Genomic DNA, 16,359 nt, shown 5'->3' with positions numbered 1-16,359 from the left:
GCGGTGGGCGGTTCTGTGCGGTGCCTTGCGGCGGCAGGAGGAGCCGTACCTCCGGTTCATGAAGGAGGTGGAGATGCTCGCACATTGATAGGGAAAGGGGCTTCCTCAGCAGCATCCGGCCACCTGGAAACGCAGCTGCGCCTGCTGATAAATCTGCCCTTTGAAATGCCAGGCTGGTCCGGACACAGCTGGCTTTGTCTCCATTAAACATTTCCCGAGTGTCTAAAAGGCAGGATCGGCGCACAGGTCCAGTGCGCAAGCGGATGTGGGAAGCCAATGCCCTGACACTTCCCAGCACGGGGAAAAAGAAGTCCCACATCTGCTCAGCCCATCACAGATGTTATGTTGCTGTCACGTAGGTAAAGAGCCCACGGCTGCCTCGGGAAAGCCCTTGCACGGATTCCCGGAGGCTGGGAGAGGGCTGGGTATTGCTGCATGCTGACCCTGTTCACATGCGCCTTCCGGAGGCACCTGCGGCAGCCAGCGCCATGGGGCAGGAGCAGGAGCTGCAGGCACGTCCCCATGCCGCTGCTCTCGTAAAACCAGCAGTACCCCTTGGCTGAGGGGGCATCCTCTGAGCAAGGGTGCCACTGAAAAGGAACGCAGTAAAAGGCCAGATTAATTTGTTACCACATAGCTAATTGCTGTCAACTCCAGACTGTTTCTTAGAGGATGCCAAAGCCAATTTTGTTCAGAGTCCTTCATAAATTTCCCCAGTTAAGAACAAAGAGAAGAACATTCCTTACGGACACAAACTGTTACAACAGAAAACAACAGTGAACTCTTATAACCGCTAAGAATGGATATGACAATGGATGAAAAATCAAGCATTAGAGGACTACCTAGCCCTGATGGGAGAAGGCTCTTCACCTTCCATTCCATATCCAGTTCCACACTCTGGAGCAGGATCAGGTTCTGGGCCTCTCACCATCAAATGCAACCTTGCAAAGTTTTGTAATGCACAATCTAGCTGCCCAAAAACCTTTTTCAAGGTGGGACCCGTAGGAGGACCCACCATCCAAAACCAGCAGAGATCACAGACAGACATGGCATTTGTTTTGGGGCTGATGTTGGCTGGGTTGTTGCCTTCAGCTCAGCGCATGGTTCTTGTGTGCCTGTAGTGAGAGCCATCTGTGCTGGAAAGACCTCAGACAGTAGCTATCCCAACGTCTGTTGGAAATAGTTTGCTTCTGGCCTTCAACCCTGTCAGATTTTCCACTCCTAACGCAATACCGGCGTGCTGTGCCATGGGGTGGAACAGCCTCTCCTTCTGGTGCATGCAGACATCATGGCAGTGCTGAGCCCTATCCCTCAGGCCTCCTGAAGCAGCCTCTGGCCACCGTGGGAGCAGCACAGGCTAAGGGATTTGGTGAGCGAGTGAGTACCCCCCACATCCTCTCGTCATACCATTCTCCATCCCCCTGCAGGGAAGTCTTGTGATTTCAAGCTGTTTTTTCCCCTTTTCCCATTGTCCCCTCAGGCTGCGCAGGAAATAGAAGAGCAGCTATTTCCTTGCTTCTTTTGTTCAGCTGATCCCACAGCCCTTCCTCCCTAGCGGAGAACTTCCCGCTGTCCAGAAAGCCCCTATAGACCCGACACCCCAAGGTTCACTGGCCAAACTTTACCTTTTCCGTTTCCTGGTCAATCATTCTCCACTGCACGCTCCACTGAAGGCGGCTTTGCAGAGGTCAGCTTTGGACTTTTACAAACTATTTGCTGACCCAAGGCAGTGGTGCTGGGAGGAGGGACAGGTCTGGGGAGGCAGGGAAGGTCTGCTGCTCCCGCCTTGCTTTTCTTTCTCACTCCATCCCCAGAGACCAGAAAGCCACGCTATGATCCAGCAACAGCTGAGACAGCTCCTGCCAGAGAGGGAGGTGGATCCTTCTGCTGCCCTCGCCCTGCTCTGCAGCTCGGCGGCAGCCGTGGTGGTCTGGAAATGGCTGGGAAAAAAGCAGATCCAGAAGAAAATGGAAGAGGCTCGGAGGACCCGGGATGAGGGTGTGAAGAAAATGGCAAAGGCTGTCCAGCAGTTCAGGGAGCAGGTAACCCATCCTTCTGGGAGGTCTGAGTCCCACCGGGGTGTCTGCTGATGTTGTTCTTCAGCTCCTCCCTCCAGTTCATGCCTCCATAGCTTTTCTAATGAGGAATCCAGGGGAGATGTGCCAGCAGCCCTCAACAAGAGGAAAGGCTGCCTTAGGAGGAAGGGAGATCACTGCTCTCCTCAAGCTGGATGAGATGCGGTGGGAGTCTACAGCCAGGGAGATGTGAATTACTCACTGGGAAGAGGTTTTGGACAACACAGGTGATGAAGCACTGGACCTTTACTGATCCAAAACCCAGTTCTTTTGGGATCTAGAAATGTCTCTTGCCTCTATGGGTAGAAGCAAGAAAGCTTTTTCCTCTTCCTAGCTCTAAGTTTACACATCTGTCCACACCTCTATATCTTTGTCTCTAAAACCTGGCTTCTGAATGGCTCTTGGAGAGTCTTCAAAAGAGCTTTCACTAGGGTTCCCAGCAAGTGAGACCTCCTGGCCCAGCAGGCTGCCCAGATGATACTTGGCCTAATTTAACACTAATGAAGCACAGGGCATTCAGTGTCCCCTGGGAGCAACCAGGACACAACATGGGGACAAATGAGGCAGGTACTCAACCAGCATGGATGTGGCCCTGAATTCCTACTGCAACACTGATTTCTAACCACCTTTCCTTCCTGCTCCATTCACTTCTGAGTAGGTACTGGTTAAACCAGCTCATGCTTACATAGGTAACGTACCTGGAGATAAAGCATACCAGCTACAAGTGATACATATCTTTACAATCTTTTTTCTTAAATATATATATCTATAAATATGATATAAAACCTTAAAAAAAGCTGGTGGCACTGAGAACTGCCAGTCGTCTTCACCTGAGTATAGCTTACCCACCTGTGAGTCCTTACTGACCTCTTTGCAGTTTGCTGGGCTTCAGCTGTTAGATATTTGTCCTCGGACTGGGCTGACCCACACTCCTGTACCCATTCTGAGGGGTGAGGGGCCAGCCTGCGACTTGTGTGCAAGGACTTTAGTACCTTCTGCCCAGGATGGTGTTTGCTCAGCTGAGATTACCTCTCGGTCAGTGGGTAAGTCCCACTGTGCCAGGAGGAAGGCTCTGATGTGAGGCATTGCCTTGTCCTCTGCTGCAGTGGATGCATGAAGCTCTTCTACAACTTCAGAGACAGCTAGGCTCCTGTGTTTGCGTCATGTTCATGACATCCAAACTCAGGATGAAACACTCAGCAGCTCAAGGTTTGAACCCCCACATGCAGGGTCCACCTTTCCAGCAAGCTCTGTTGATAATGTTGGCAAAACTTAAGAGACTTATCCCCTCTGAGCCACAAGGTAACTGGAGCTGCTCTCCTGGCATCTCCTTCCTCTTCCCCTTGCAGGTCCCCAGTGTCCAGACGGATGCCATCCTGTCCCTGCCCCTGCTGGAACTCACTGGGAGACTGCGGGAGGGGTCTCTGTCCCCCAAGGCTGTCCTCTACACCTACTTAGAGAGGGTGAGTGCCTGTCTGCAGTGTGATGGGCAAATCACTTGTTCTCCATGCCTTGGTGTGTGGTCTGGTGGCTGAGAAGACTTGTTGAAGCTGGTGATTATGACAGAAGTCTTTAATATAGCAGATATCAGGAGAAAGATAAGAAAAGGCAGGGATCCTTCTGTCTCCTGGGTCAGACCCATCGCTGGACAGTCCTTTGAGATGGCTTGAGCTGGGATGCTCTGGGGAGGGGGTTACCATTCATGCCAAGCCACTTGTTTTGAAGATCCAGGTAGCTACTGAATGCAGCTGTGTAACGATGCTGTTCTAAACTAACACCTCTTCCTCCACGTGTCCGGCAAAGGCCCTGGAAGTGACCCAGCAGACAAACTGCTTGCGACATTTTATCCCAGAGTGTGAGGAGCAGCTCCAGGAAATACAACAGCAGAGGGAGAAAGGGCTGCTCTATGGCATCCCCGTCAGCATCAAGGATCACATTGGCCACAAGGTGCGTCTCTTTGTGCCCATGAAGTGTCCCATTGTGAGCTGGGCTGGGTGGTGAAGTGGTGGGACACAGACAAGGGGGAAGGGGCCTGATCCCTCCCTGCTTACACCATGGGAAGCCTGGCTGGGTCTGAGGCTGTGGTCCCACATCTCATTGCAGCTGCAATCCTGGCAGTTAGAAGCCTCCATGAACAAAAAAACAAGGGGTGAATAGTTATACACCCAAATGATTTCTTCTCTGATATGTGAGACAGCACAGGCTGTCGTTTGGGCCATAACTCAGGCTTCTGCTCAGAGTTTGCAGTATCAGGGATGAGAACGTGGCCCAGCTTCTAGAAAGTCATTAGTAGCAGGAACCGTTAACCTCGAATCCCTGTTGTGCTGTAGCCTGGCCACTGAGCCCCTTAGCAAAGAGCCTGTGCATGACACGCACCAGGAACCCCCTCACAAACAAGTCCTGATGAGGATTGACCACACACTCCTGAGCTGAATTTGTTAGGCAGTCTCCTCCTTGTTGACTTACCAACACAGTTAAGAGGGCTCCAAGCTCAAAGCAAGCCCCAAACACCAAGGCTAACTGAAAAAGGATCACGCTGTATTTGCCCGGGATATATATTCCCTCCCTGAACATCCTGGTGGCTTCACTTGGACAGCAGGACACTGGGTTTGATCCTGAGCTAGGGCACCTATGGAGTTGCATCTGGGTCAGGGGAGAGAAATAGCATGGAAAAGAGCAAGGACAGCTTCAGGAGAAGCCTTAACCCTATAAGTGCTTGGCAGCCCTCTGCCAAGGATGGAAGGAGAGGGGGTCCTTGGCCCTTCATGCAAGGGCTTGTAAGGGAATGGGTTAGTACCCGGCCCACCCCCCCAATTGGGACACCAGATCATCCTTCCAAAACTGCAGGAGAACTGCACTGACCATGACCGTTGTCACTTCTCCTCTCTGCAGGGGCATCTGTCGACCTGTGGGCTTGTGGAATGCCTGGGCACTCCAGTGCAGGAGGACAGCGTCCTAGTCAAGGTTTTGAAGAGACAAGGGGCCATCCCATTCGCAATGACCAACGTGCCGCAATCCCTCTTCAAGTAACATACATCATTAGAAATCTTTCTTCTGGTTGTGCTCCTGAAGCTAAAACCCAGCCTGTAGGTCCCGGGACAGGTTCCTTCCTGTCTCCTGAGATGTTGCCTGGATGAGTCCGTCTTCCATCAGCTGCCAACAATCTCAGTTCAACTGAAAATATCTTTCAGATAAGATTAAGAGGAAAAAAACCGACCATGACATAAGAGAAATCAAGTGCACTTGTGCATGGGAGGGAGAGCGGAGGCTCATGGGAACGAGCCGTGTCCTGAGGGATTTACGGGATGGAAGGATGGGGTTGGCTATGCCACATAAGCTCACTGCAAGGGAGAGCCAACAAACTCAAGGCATTAGGCTCTTCCTGACAGCCCGCTTGCTGGTTTTCTTCTCCCCAGCTACGACTGCAGCAATCCCATCTTTGGCCAGACCTTGAACCCCTTCAACCACCAGAAGAGCCCCGGGGGCTCCTCGGGAGGGGAGGGAGCTCTGATCGCAGGGGGAGGCTCCATCCTGGGCATCGGCTCAGACATCGGTGGCAGCATCCGCCTGCCGTCCAGCTTCTGCGGGCTGTGCGGGCTCAAACCCACGGCCGAAAGGCTCAGGTAGGTTCTGGGGTCTGCCCTTCCCACCCTGCAAGGTCAAACTCAGCAGAAGAGGCAAGGTAGCCAGTGAGTACCTGGGGGGGAAAAGAGAGGACAGTTTCTTAAAGGCTGGCTTGCTTTGCTCAAAACCTCTCCCAAGAGGCAGTGTTGTTAGGTTTTGTGGGGAAATGGCCGTGTTTTCATTGTAAATCTGGCCTGGAGTTAAAAGGAAAAGGAGAACGGTTAAATAATGCCAAAATGGAACATTTTTCGTTAAACCAAAACTAAAATTTTTTGGGGTTTAGTTTTTGTTTTCATTTTGACCAAAATTTTCTGTTTCACATGACTCAAATCAAATACTTTTCATAATTTCCTTCTGGTTCGCGTCCTGAACTGAAGACCCCACTATGCTATTCAAACGTATTGGGAATATCTCACCATTACTGACATGACAATATACTTCTTTTCCTTTTCCCACAGCCTGTCCGGAGTGAGTGGCCCAGTCAATGGGATCCTGGCAGGTACATGAATTTTCAATTGCTTTTCTCTGTATGCTGTGAAGAGTCCTATGTCCTCCTTTAGACCAGAGGAAAGCCTGAAACAACCAAGATCTGTCCAGGGTCCATCTGAAACATCCCACCTCATTGCCTGATCCTCCCTTGCAGCCAAGGTGGCCATGCAGAGGGGTGGACCAGTGTGTTTGCTTAACATGGATGTTTGCTCTCGTCCCACTCCAGTTCCTTGTGCGCTGGGGCCGATGGCGAGGGATGTGGATAGCCTGGCCCTGTGCATGAAGGCACTGCTCTGCCAGGAGATGTTCCAGCTGGACCCCACTGTGCCCCCCATCCCCTTCAATGAGGAGGTGAGTCCTTAAGTCAGCAAGCCCCGGTTCTTTTGAGGCTTTTGCTGCACGCTCAATGTATGCATTCTTTAAGGGTCCAGTTATCTTTACAGTACTAGTTTCCAGTAACTTGTTAGCTCTCTTTGAGAGCACAATTCATAATTATTAGAAAAAAATAGGTTAACAAGTAGTTGTCTTTTCTGCCTTCTCAGCTGGTGTGTGTTTTATCAGATTGAGAAACATCAGAAAAGAGTGGGGAGGAAGGCAACACCAGGAGCAAAAAGCTAGAGATTTTTAGGGGAAGATGAGACAGGATTAGAAACTTCTGCAGCAAATCTCTTGACTGAGGACATTTCCTTTCCCTCTGCAGCAGATAAATTTCAGGAGGTTTTTCCACCTCTGTCCTTTGTAGCAATGGTTGAATCTACTGGTCCTGAGTGGCTGTGATCTATCTGGAGGGCAGGATGAAGGGGAGACTGGAGAAAAAGGCAGGGGTGGACATTTGGAAAGAGTAACCTATAGAAACTATAAGCAGCAAACCGGAAAATTAGTTACTTCCTAACATCTGGAGCTTTTATCCCTTTCTGCAGTGGGCTTCAGCATGGGGGCAGTCCTACCCCCAGCAGGGTTGGAAATGCTTAACTGGTGGCTCTTTGCTCCAGGTGTACTCCAGCTCTGCTCCCCTGCGGGTCGGGTACTACGACACAGACAGCTACTTCCCGCTGCCCCCTTGCATGCGGCGGGCGGTGCGGGAAACCAGGGGGGCTCTGCAGGCAGCCGGGCACCAGGTGAGCAAAACCACCCCGCACTCTTCTCCCCAGGGTGTCCCCAGCTTTGCTCCTCGCTGCTAAAATCACCCTTCAGAGACCAGACGTAGCCCCAAGCCCAGTTGTGGGATAAATGACCTACCAGAGGTACGGGATTAAGTTACTACAGCCACATAGCACAATGCAGACACACGCCTACCCGGGGTAGCAGTGCATCTCACGGGGAACCAGCACTAGCAATTAGCAAGCTTGAACCTTCAAGGGGCCAGGGGTGTTAACGAATCCATCTCTGATCTGGTGGTCCACACAAATGCAGCATCCATAAAGTGCTGCATTTGACTCTGGAAGGTTGCCCCGGCATTTTCTAGGTCTGGTGTTCCCCAGCAGGGCTCCGAGAGGTGTTTTTGCCCTTCCTCCCTAATGTCCGTGGAGGTTTCTGTCCTTCCTGGACCACTGAGGGAAAAGGACCATGGGACATGGGATGGGAAACACCTTTTTCTCCCTGTGGAAAGTGAGTCCATGTCTGGACAGGTGTGGATTCTGCTGGGACAGGCAGGAAACTGGTGCAGTTTCTAGCTCCGTGACTGCCTGGAGCAGGATGGAGGAGGAAACAGCTCTGGAGAGATCTCAGAGCTGAGCCAAATGGCCATCAGGGAGGAATAATCCCATGGGGAGATGCCTGGGCTGATAAAGGGTTGAACTGGGGCCTCCGTTGGCGTGTGGAGCCCAGGGAGGTGCTACTGCGCTTTTGAAGTATATCCACAGCCAGACCCTGGTAATTATTCACATCCCCAGGCTGCCACATAATTTTGTGTTTTGCTGCAGCTGGTGCCCTTTTCTCCACCTCGGATCCCCTATGTCATGACTGAACTCTTTTTGAAGACTTTTTTTGCTGATGGAGGCCGTGCTTGGTTGGACGTGTTGTAAGTAGGAGCTCTCTGGCAGCAATGCTGTAAAACACCTCCATCCCCACGCCCACAAGCACAACGCACAGGCGAAACAAGCCCATCTCTCCCACCCCAAACAGGAGATACTCAGGTTTCTGAGAAAGGGCAAACAGCTTCTCTGGCGTGATCCCCTCCTCTTGTCATCTCTCAGCACAGGAGATATTGTAGATCCAAGCTTGAAACCACAGGTGAATTGCTGCAAGATCCCAAGGCTGGGGAAGAAGCTGCTGGCTCTGATTCTTAAACCTCTGGTGAGTCCCTGGCCTCAGGCTCAAAGCAGAGGGGTGTCAGCAAAGCCTTGAGATGCTTGAAAGCGTGATGGTACTGAGAGGCACCTTTAACTAGAAACACTGGGATTTCAGGCCAAGGCACGTGCTACCACAATGGAAGGTCTTTTCTAGATCCTTGCTGGGATTTATCCAGTGCAAAGCGACATGAGAGAAGGACCAGCCAAGGGCTGTAAAAGAATAATGCAGAGCCCTCAGCAAGTGGTTCTTCAAATGCTAGACCTAGTGGTGCCCAGTTTCCTACAGATTCATGCATTGGGATTACTGCACCAGGGGGACTCAAGTTTGAAGCTCTCTCCCTATGTTGGAGGCCTCCCAAAGATCACATCTTCATGGGGGCTTCTGGTGATTAATAAGGGCTGGTCCTCACTGTAGCCCTTTCACCAGGTGAGCATCATTTGTAGGGCTTCTCTCCTCCATCCTCCATTTTCTCTGCCTCTCTGTCCAGTTGGGTTGTTCTCAGCTGACAGGATCAAAAAGGAGGCAGTGAGTGGGAGGCAATCGAAGTGCTTGCAGAGGTCTTGTTTCTGTGAGATACCAAATGAAAAAATACTTGATTTATCAAAAATAATAAAAGGCGACTTGGTTCAAGTCACTGCATTCCTCTGTGAGCAGGAAATATTGGGTTGTAAGAAACAAACTGGGAACCAACAACCAGAAGTTGGAAGCAAAGTAAAATCAGAACCACGAGGAGCATTTTTAATCATCATCATTCACCCTCAGTGCAGCATCCCCAGGGACGGAGGCAGGACGGGACCGCGGGTTTCCCGGGATGGCACAAGTTACTGCACTCCCATGGCATGTCCCTAACAGGAACCTCTTGCCTTTCCAGTTTCCCCGCCTGGCTGACTTTCTGAGTGCCTTGGGTGGAATGAGGTAAGAAGGCATCGTCCCCAGGGATGTCCATGAAAATGAACGGTACCTTCTCCTCTAAGTGTCTGGGGGGGGGAGGGACTGGATTCACGACAGGCTCTGACCTGCTCTCTGCAGGGGCTGTCCCTCCATCCTGGACATGGCTTCAGCCTTTCGGAAGACATCTCCCCAGTGTTGCACTGCCCCTAGTGTTATCCTGAAAGGATTGAGGGACTTGGATGGATAAGGTCATACAGGAAGCCTGGGGCGGAGATGAGTACTAAATCCCGGCTCACAAGAGAAACCTTCTCTCTAGTATTTCTAGACATTTGTTGCTTAATTGCTTGGCCAAATGCCAAAGGAAACTTCAGACAAATTGTGAAAGATGTATTAAGTAATCGCTAAACTCACCAGCGCTTATCAACCTGGAGGATTATTTAAGCAATTCCTCGTCCTCTTACAGCTTAAAAATGTTGCTACGCTTTCCACTTGCAGGTCAGTGAAGGAGATGTGGAATCATCACCATCAAATACAGGTATGTTTCGAGGACTTTTCTCTCTGGCATCATGCTACAAGTTGAGGCTTTATGGCAAGTGCCGGGTCGGAGGGTCATCAGTCAGGAAAGGGGTTGTGCAGGGGGGTGCAGGGAGGAGACGAGACGGAGGAAAAGGCACAAAAGAGACATAGGAATGGGGTAGATGGGCTTTTGGGTCAACCCAGCCAAGACTTTATTGGTTGCCCACAGTGCTCATGCCCAAATGCCCACGTTTGACGGTCCCAGCACAATGAAGGCTCTCCTGGGAGTAGGGACGGCTAAAGAGGGACCTTTCCTGGCCACAGTCTGGCCACATGCTGTGGAGGCAGACACTTACACGCTGCCCTGCTGCTTCCCTCGAGCACAGCTGCCTGCTGCTGCCTCCTTGGCCATGCCAGAGCCCGGTGCATGCCCTGGAGAAGCTGAGATGCTCCCGGTATGGATGCGGCCTCCGTGTCATCTCTCCTCTCTTCCCCAAGGTGTACCGCACCGAGTTCATCGCCCGGTGGAGGGAACTCCGGCTGGACGCTGTGCTGTGCCCTGTCCTGGGGCCTGCCTTCACCATGGGATACCCCGGGAAACTCCTCAGTAAGTGAGTCTGGGACCTTCCCGGTCACAGTGGTTGAGATTGGACAGAAACATCCCCTATCATGGAGCTTCACCGTCCACCTAAGCATTTTATGGGCATTAGGAAGAAAAAATAACTACCATAAAGCTATCTGAGCAGATGGAGACAGACACATGGATGAAGTCATCTGATGGCAGTTCTTTCTTGCAGTAGAACTTGGACCTGCACGTCACCAGCTCTGTGCAATCTCTCCTCCCAGCAGCAGCTGGTTCTCAGGGACTGCAGTGAACATGTAATGTGTAAGTTTTAAGGAAGAGAGGAGGCTGTGACTACCTGCATTCTCTTCTGCTTCTCTCAGCTGCCATCTCCTCCACGATGTTGTACAATGTCTTGAACTTCCCTGCTGGGGTTGTACCCGTCAGCACGGTGACAGAAGCCGATGAGGAAGAGCTAAAGCTTTACCAAGGATGCTGTGATGACCCCTGGGACCGGACGCTGAAAGAGGTATGCAACATGGAAAGTGGTGGAGCAGAGACTGCTGATGGATGTTCAAGTAATAGTTTCACTGAACAGGGGCTCCTAAATGTCTCCATCTATATGGGCACAGTGAAAAAAAAAAATTCACCTCTTCTTTATATACTCCTTGCAAATCCCTTTTCTCCCAAGCCCCAAAAAACGTAAGTCACTAAGCTTTGGGGAACTGGGGGAGCACTCCCAGGCTGGATAATAGGCTGAAACCAGAAAGGAGCCATATAGCAAGGCTTCTTTGACTAGGTCCTTGTGACAGCCACAGCCCACAGCACTGCGCTGCACTTTCCTCCTGCTCCGTGACGCCTGCACCAGGCCCAGGCTGTCAGCGGAGCATGGATCAGGAATGAGGATGCTGAAGGAAAAGGGTTCTGGCTGCAAGACAGCTCAAAGCAGAGGGGGTATCTTAAACACGCTGCCCAAGATGGGGCAACCATTTCTATCATGAGAACAGCAACAGCCTTCCCTCTGCCCCAGCGCGCTAATGCTGCTTGAATGACAGGGCTCAGCCTCCAACCTCCCCGCTCTCGGGGACGAGCCACATGCCTAAACCAAGTTTCCAAAAGCTGCTGAGCCCCCCGGGTAACCCCTCACTGCTTGTGCCCCCGCTGCAGGCGGTGGCAGGAGCCGTGGGGCTGCCCGTGGCCGTGCAGTGCGTGGCCTTGCCGTGGCGGGAGGAGCTGTGCCTCCGGTTGATGAAGGAGGTGGAGACCCTCAGCCGTGAGAAGACAGCGGCATAGCCTCCGCGGTCCCACGCCTGCAGGGCCAGAGGCGAGGCCGAAGGGACAGCGCTGCACAACTTCTCTTTTGCAATCGGCGGTGGAGAGGTTACGGCGAGGAGGGAAGGAGGAAGGAAAAGCCATTTCCTGACCCGCCTCCTTGCCGATAAGCACGGATCCTGTAACGAACCAAGATGCCACGCAGAGGGCAGGACTGGCTTGTGCTGGGCTCAAATGATGATAAATGCATGAACTGCACCTTCCTGGAAGGATGGACACGGATGGGGGTTCACCCTCATTTTCATCTATGCTGCCTCTTGCGGAAGCAGGGCGATGCTGAGAGAAAAGGATTACAACAGCTCAATCGTACTTTCTTGCTGGCACCGGAGTAACTTCATATGGATGTAACTATGGGCTGCCCTGTAAGGAATACAGCCATGTCTACCCTCCCCATCACTGTATTTTGCTCACAAAAATAAAAATGTAGCTATTAAGCAACTCTTATCACAAGCCCAGTAATCCTTCACTGATGGCTATGATTATATGAATGCACAATTATTACTCAAAATCATACACACACCTTCCCACTGGACATTAAATGGCATCTAGCATGGGAAGGTTCACACCTTCCCTCCCAACCACAGTTTTCCTGTCCGTGAGGGATGGCAACAGCCCTTCCACAGCACCAACCTCTTTCCACCACCAGATCTCAAGCATCTCAAGCACATTTCCAACCTCACAGCACGGGCATTCTTAGGAACCCCTTATTTCAGGACCTCAGGCTGCTCTTTCTGAAGGTAGGAGATAAGCAGAGACAGATGCAACCCGATTATGCAGATAGTGAGATCTGGAACAGAAAGGCTGAGATCCCCAGATGGTGTTTGATAACCCAAACCTGCTCATGTAGGATCAAAGCAGTCAGACAGGAGGGAGAGCAGCATCCACACAGGCCATTTACCCTGTCCCAGGACAGATGGATAACTCAGTCCCTCTGATAAGACCTCTCTCTCTCTTTCCTAGATTAAACACCTCAGTCTCAAACAGATAAATATTCAGGAGACTCCACAGCAGGTCCTTCTTATTTATTCTCTACGTTTGCAATAAAAAAGCAGACTTTCTTTGGGACATTTTAAAAAGAAAAATAAATATAAAGCAGTCTTGCTTTCCCTGGAAATTTGGGGTATTTCCTGATAGCCAGACATAGTCTGTCACCCCTCCTACATCCGACGTAATTTGCAGAAATACATAGGTCCGAAGTTGGCTGTGAGGTGAGGCAGAACAAGCTCCCCCAGCCGGCAATCCGAGAAAGCGTCCGAAAGTGGCTCAAGTCCTCAACGTGGATACTGATGTTAAACTGGGTCTCTGCAATTTCTACCGCCCTCTCGATCACACACTCATTCTGCAGCGGGGAGAGGGAGCACGTAGAATACACCACCTCTCCTCCCGGCTTGGTAGCGAGGATCCCAGCCCTGCAGGCAAGATGAACACACGCGCCGTCACGGGAAGAAGACTCTGTGGGACACCAGCATTCCCAGTCACCCCCACGTAACTCATACGAGGTGAGAGACAAATCTCCTTGAACTCCACAGGCTCAGCAGTCTCACTGCAACGTGAGGACTGTTTTAAATCAGGGCAATATGGGTCAAATAGATTCTTAGACTGATAAAGTACTTAACATGGGAGAGACGCTACTGGAGAGCAGCTGGAAGGAGTAATCCTGCACTCACCTCCAAGGAAATGGGGTAAAAGTACGGATCGGGAAGAGGCTCTTGCATTTCAAGCACTGCCATGGGACTCTCTAATCTGTTTCCTTATTGCCCCAGCTCGCAGTCAGCCCATCCAGCCTTCCCAGCGAAACGGCCCAACAAAGCACCCCCATGTCCTCCCACGTGCTGGGAGATGTGGACACCCAGGAAATCCTCCAGGGCTGACTGCCGGGACCCGGGAGATCATCAACACAAAAGGACAACACTGTACCCATCCTGTTCCTTAGACCCTCCTCCCTACCTCCTATGGCTGGGGACAGGAAGGACATCTGATCTGACCGAGAACATCTGCGCCTCCTTACACTTATTATGATTTGATGTGTCCAACTATTGCCATTCCAGAAAACTACACATGGTTTCCACATTTCCCAGTCAGAGACACACAAAGTAAGAAGAGGTTTCAGTGCTGGCCATGGAGAGCTGCTACCGTAACACAAATAGCACCAAAACACAGCATCGAGCTCCCTCACATCAGCAGCTGCAGCTGCAGCATGGGCAACATCTGACGCTCCTTGGTTCGTCTCTTGTGGAAGATGTTGTTGTCCTCCTCCATGACAGAGTGCCTGTCCGTCGTGCAGGGCACATCCACCAGGACCTGCAGCAGCAGAGGTCCTGCATCAGTCCTGGGCCCAGGACAAGCTCAGCGAGTCTCCCAGTGCAGCCTGCCCCTTGCCCAGCTCCCACCCTTGCCACGCACCAAGCAGCTCTCGGTACCTTGCCTAGCTGATGCTGCCCGAGCGCAGGCGTGCACCCACGCTGAACTGTAACTCATCTGGCTGCTTTTGCGTTTCGGGAATGTGCAGACACAGAAATGACAGATAACATCACGCTCTCACACGTGTCCTCATTTAATGTTTCTACTCTGTGCATCTTCCTAGTAGGCGTTACTGCAGCACCTATGGCTGCAACCACGCACGGCCAGAGCTCCTGCAGCGACGCCTCCCGGAGTAACGAACCCAGCTCCCGCGGCTGGGCATGGCTGAGAAATAAGAACTATCTAATCTTCACATTTAACCCCTTCCAGGTGATGGATTAGAACAGGATTTTTAAGGGGCATTACAGAGGTAAATAAAGGTACAACTCCGGATGCCCATATGCACCAGATCCTGCAGGAAGGGTAAAGCAGGAGGAAATATTATTCCATACGTGGCTTAGTCTTCTCTCTTTCTCTGCATTTGAGATTATGGAAAACTATACAATTATACAGTAGGATAAGCTGCTGTCTTCCTCTGAAACAGGAGGAAAGTGAACTAGATGGGTTTATCTTCACTGGTTCCCCACCACCTACCTTATGGAAAGTGCCACCTTCCAGCTGCCCCCAGTCCCTTCCGTCGCAGGACGTGACACTCACAGTTTCCCTGATTTCTTTGGGAACGTAGCTATGGAGAATCTGGTACAGCCTCTTTGTCCGGGAAATGGAGACGTCGTTGGCTGCCAGATGCCCTGAGAGGACAAAACGGGCACACTGGCAACGTCACTCTTGCAAAAACACAATTGATTCCCAGCTCTTATAACCAGAAATGATTAACGGTCAGACATTAATGGGGACACACTCTTCCAGCCCTGTTTTTTGCACGGGGACATGGAACACCCACCTCCACTTACCACAAACCCCAGTCTGCAGCAGAGCCAGAGTCTTGCCACCCGGAGCCGCACAGAGGTCAAGGACAAATTCATCCGGCTGCACGTTGAGTGCCAGGACAGGCAGGAGAGATGCTGCGTCCATGAGATAATAGTCGAGGAGCCCCAGAGCGTCCGGCCTGGAAATCACAAGTTTGCGTAAAAAAAGCAAACGTGCGAGGGGAAAAGAAAACAGCCGTTGGAAGTGAGGATGGGGACGTACAGAAGCAGTGGGTGCTCACACACGTGCAGCCCCCGAGGCTGGCAAGGACAGCGGGCGACCTGTCCCAGGCATGGCTCACCGTGCAGGGCGAAAGCGCGTGATGTCGCCCCTGGGGAAGGTGTAACACTTGATGTTGGAGCTGAGGGAGGCACGAAGCGGTGGTGACACCTCTGCCTGTATCACTGTCCTGCCCTCGCCAGACTCCTCCTGGGACGCGCTTTCCCCTCTCCCCGCTTCCTCCGCACCCCGCTGCGATCGCTGCACCTTTTTGGGGGCTTCGGAAACAAAATCGGTGGCATTCAGCAGCTCCAGCTCTTGCATGACGTGGTCAACAGGAGAGAAGTTGTTGAGAAGCGCACCGTACTTCTGCTCGCAGAGCAGGCCGGCGCGGACAGAAGGCCACAGGTCTTTCAGCTGCAGGCTGTAGCTCACGTCGAAGTGGTGCAGGGCCAGCCGCGTGGGCGGGATGCGGGGGGCCGTGGTAGCCTTGGGGGGAAAAAATATCAGAGATGTTAAAAGACAAAATACCTCGACATCCCAGTGCCCCCCCCAGCCTCAACGTTTTTCCGGGAGAATCCAGCGCCGGGTTCTGTGCTGCCACAAGTCCCTGGGGCCTTTCTGCAGCCCCAGAAAGTGATCGTGCCTCCGACACCCATGGGCTGGTGGTCCCCTGGGGAGGGACCGGGAATGGCTGAATGGGGCTGGGGGCACGGGGTGGGCACGTGAGAAAGGGAACGGCTGTGTACAGAGTGGTGTAACTGGGGTGCAACGGGTGAGGGGGTGCTACAGGGTGCAATGAGAGGTACAAGGGGAAATAAGGAGATTAGAGGGGTGCAATAGCAATGTAACTGGGGTGAAATGGGGAGGTAGAGGGGGTGCACAGGGTGCAACGAGGGGTGGAACGAGGACAGAAGAGGCATAAGGAAGGTGGGATGGTGGAGGGGAGACAGGAAGGGGTGCAGCAGAGGCATAATGGGGAAAGAGGCAACAGAAGGGAGGGGGCAGCGGGGGAACTGTCGAAAGAAGAGA

The 16,359-nt window shown here is 52.1% G+C and overlaps 2 protein-coding genes across 2 annotated transcripts; one reads left to right on the top strand and one right to left on the bottom strand.

The window, feature by feature from the left end:
* Nucleotides 1-1,832: 1,832 nt before the first annotated feature.
* LOC104076644 (vitamin D3 hydroxylase-associated protein-like) lies at nt 1,833-11,742 on the top strand. The gene is made up of 15 exons (XM_009577576.1): nt 1,833-2,042; nt 3,425-3,538; nt 3,879-4,022; nt 4,968-5,101; nt 5,492-5,698; nt 6,158-6,198; nt 6,415-6,539; nt 7,181-7,306; nt 8,111-8,208; nt 8,384-8,483; nt 9,352-9,395; nt 9,867-9,906; nt 10,386-10,494; nt 10,833-10,978; nt 11,617-11,742. Exons 1-15 carry the CDS (start codon nt 1,833-1,835, stop codon nt 11,740-11,742), a joined length of 1,764 nt encoding a protein of 587 aa, XP_009575871.1.
* A 1,196-nt stretch (nt 11,743-12,938) lies between these two features.
* On the bottom strand, nt 12,939-15,816 carry NSUN4 (NOP2/Sun domain family, member 4; the record flags this gene model as incomplete). The annotated part of the gene is given in 6 exon segments (XM_009577587.1): nt 12,939-13,030; nt 13,033-13,190; nt 13,958-14,082; nt 14,776-14,930; nt 15,093-15,247; nt 15,410-15,816. Coding segments are annotated over 6 exon segments (1,092 nt in total), but the record flags the coding sequence as incomplete, so codon positions are not given.
* Between the last annotated feature and the right edge of the window lie 543 nt (nt 15,817-16,359).

This window comes from Fulmarus glacialis, unplaced genomic scaffold (assembly GCF_000690835.1).
Source record: "Fulmarus glacialis isolate BGI_N327 unplaced genomic scaffold, ASM69083v1 scaffold3930, whole genome shotgun sequence".
In the NCBI taxonomy this organism is placed as follows: domain Eukaryota; kingdom Metazoa; phylum Chordata; class Aves; order Procellariiformes; family Procellariidae; genus Fulmarus; species Fulmarus glacialis.
This window is presented reverse-complemented; position numbering and strand designations above follow the sequence as displayed.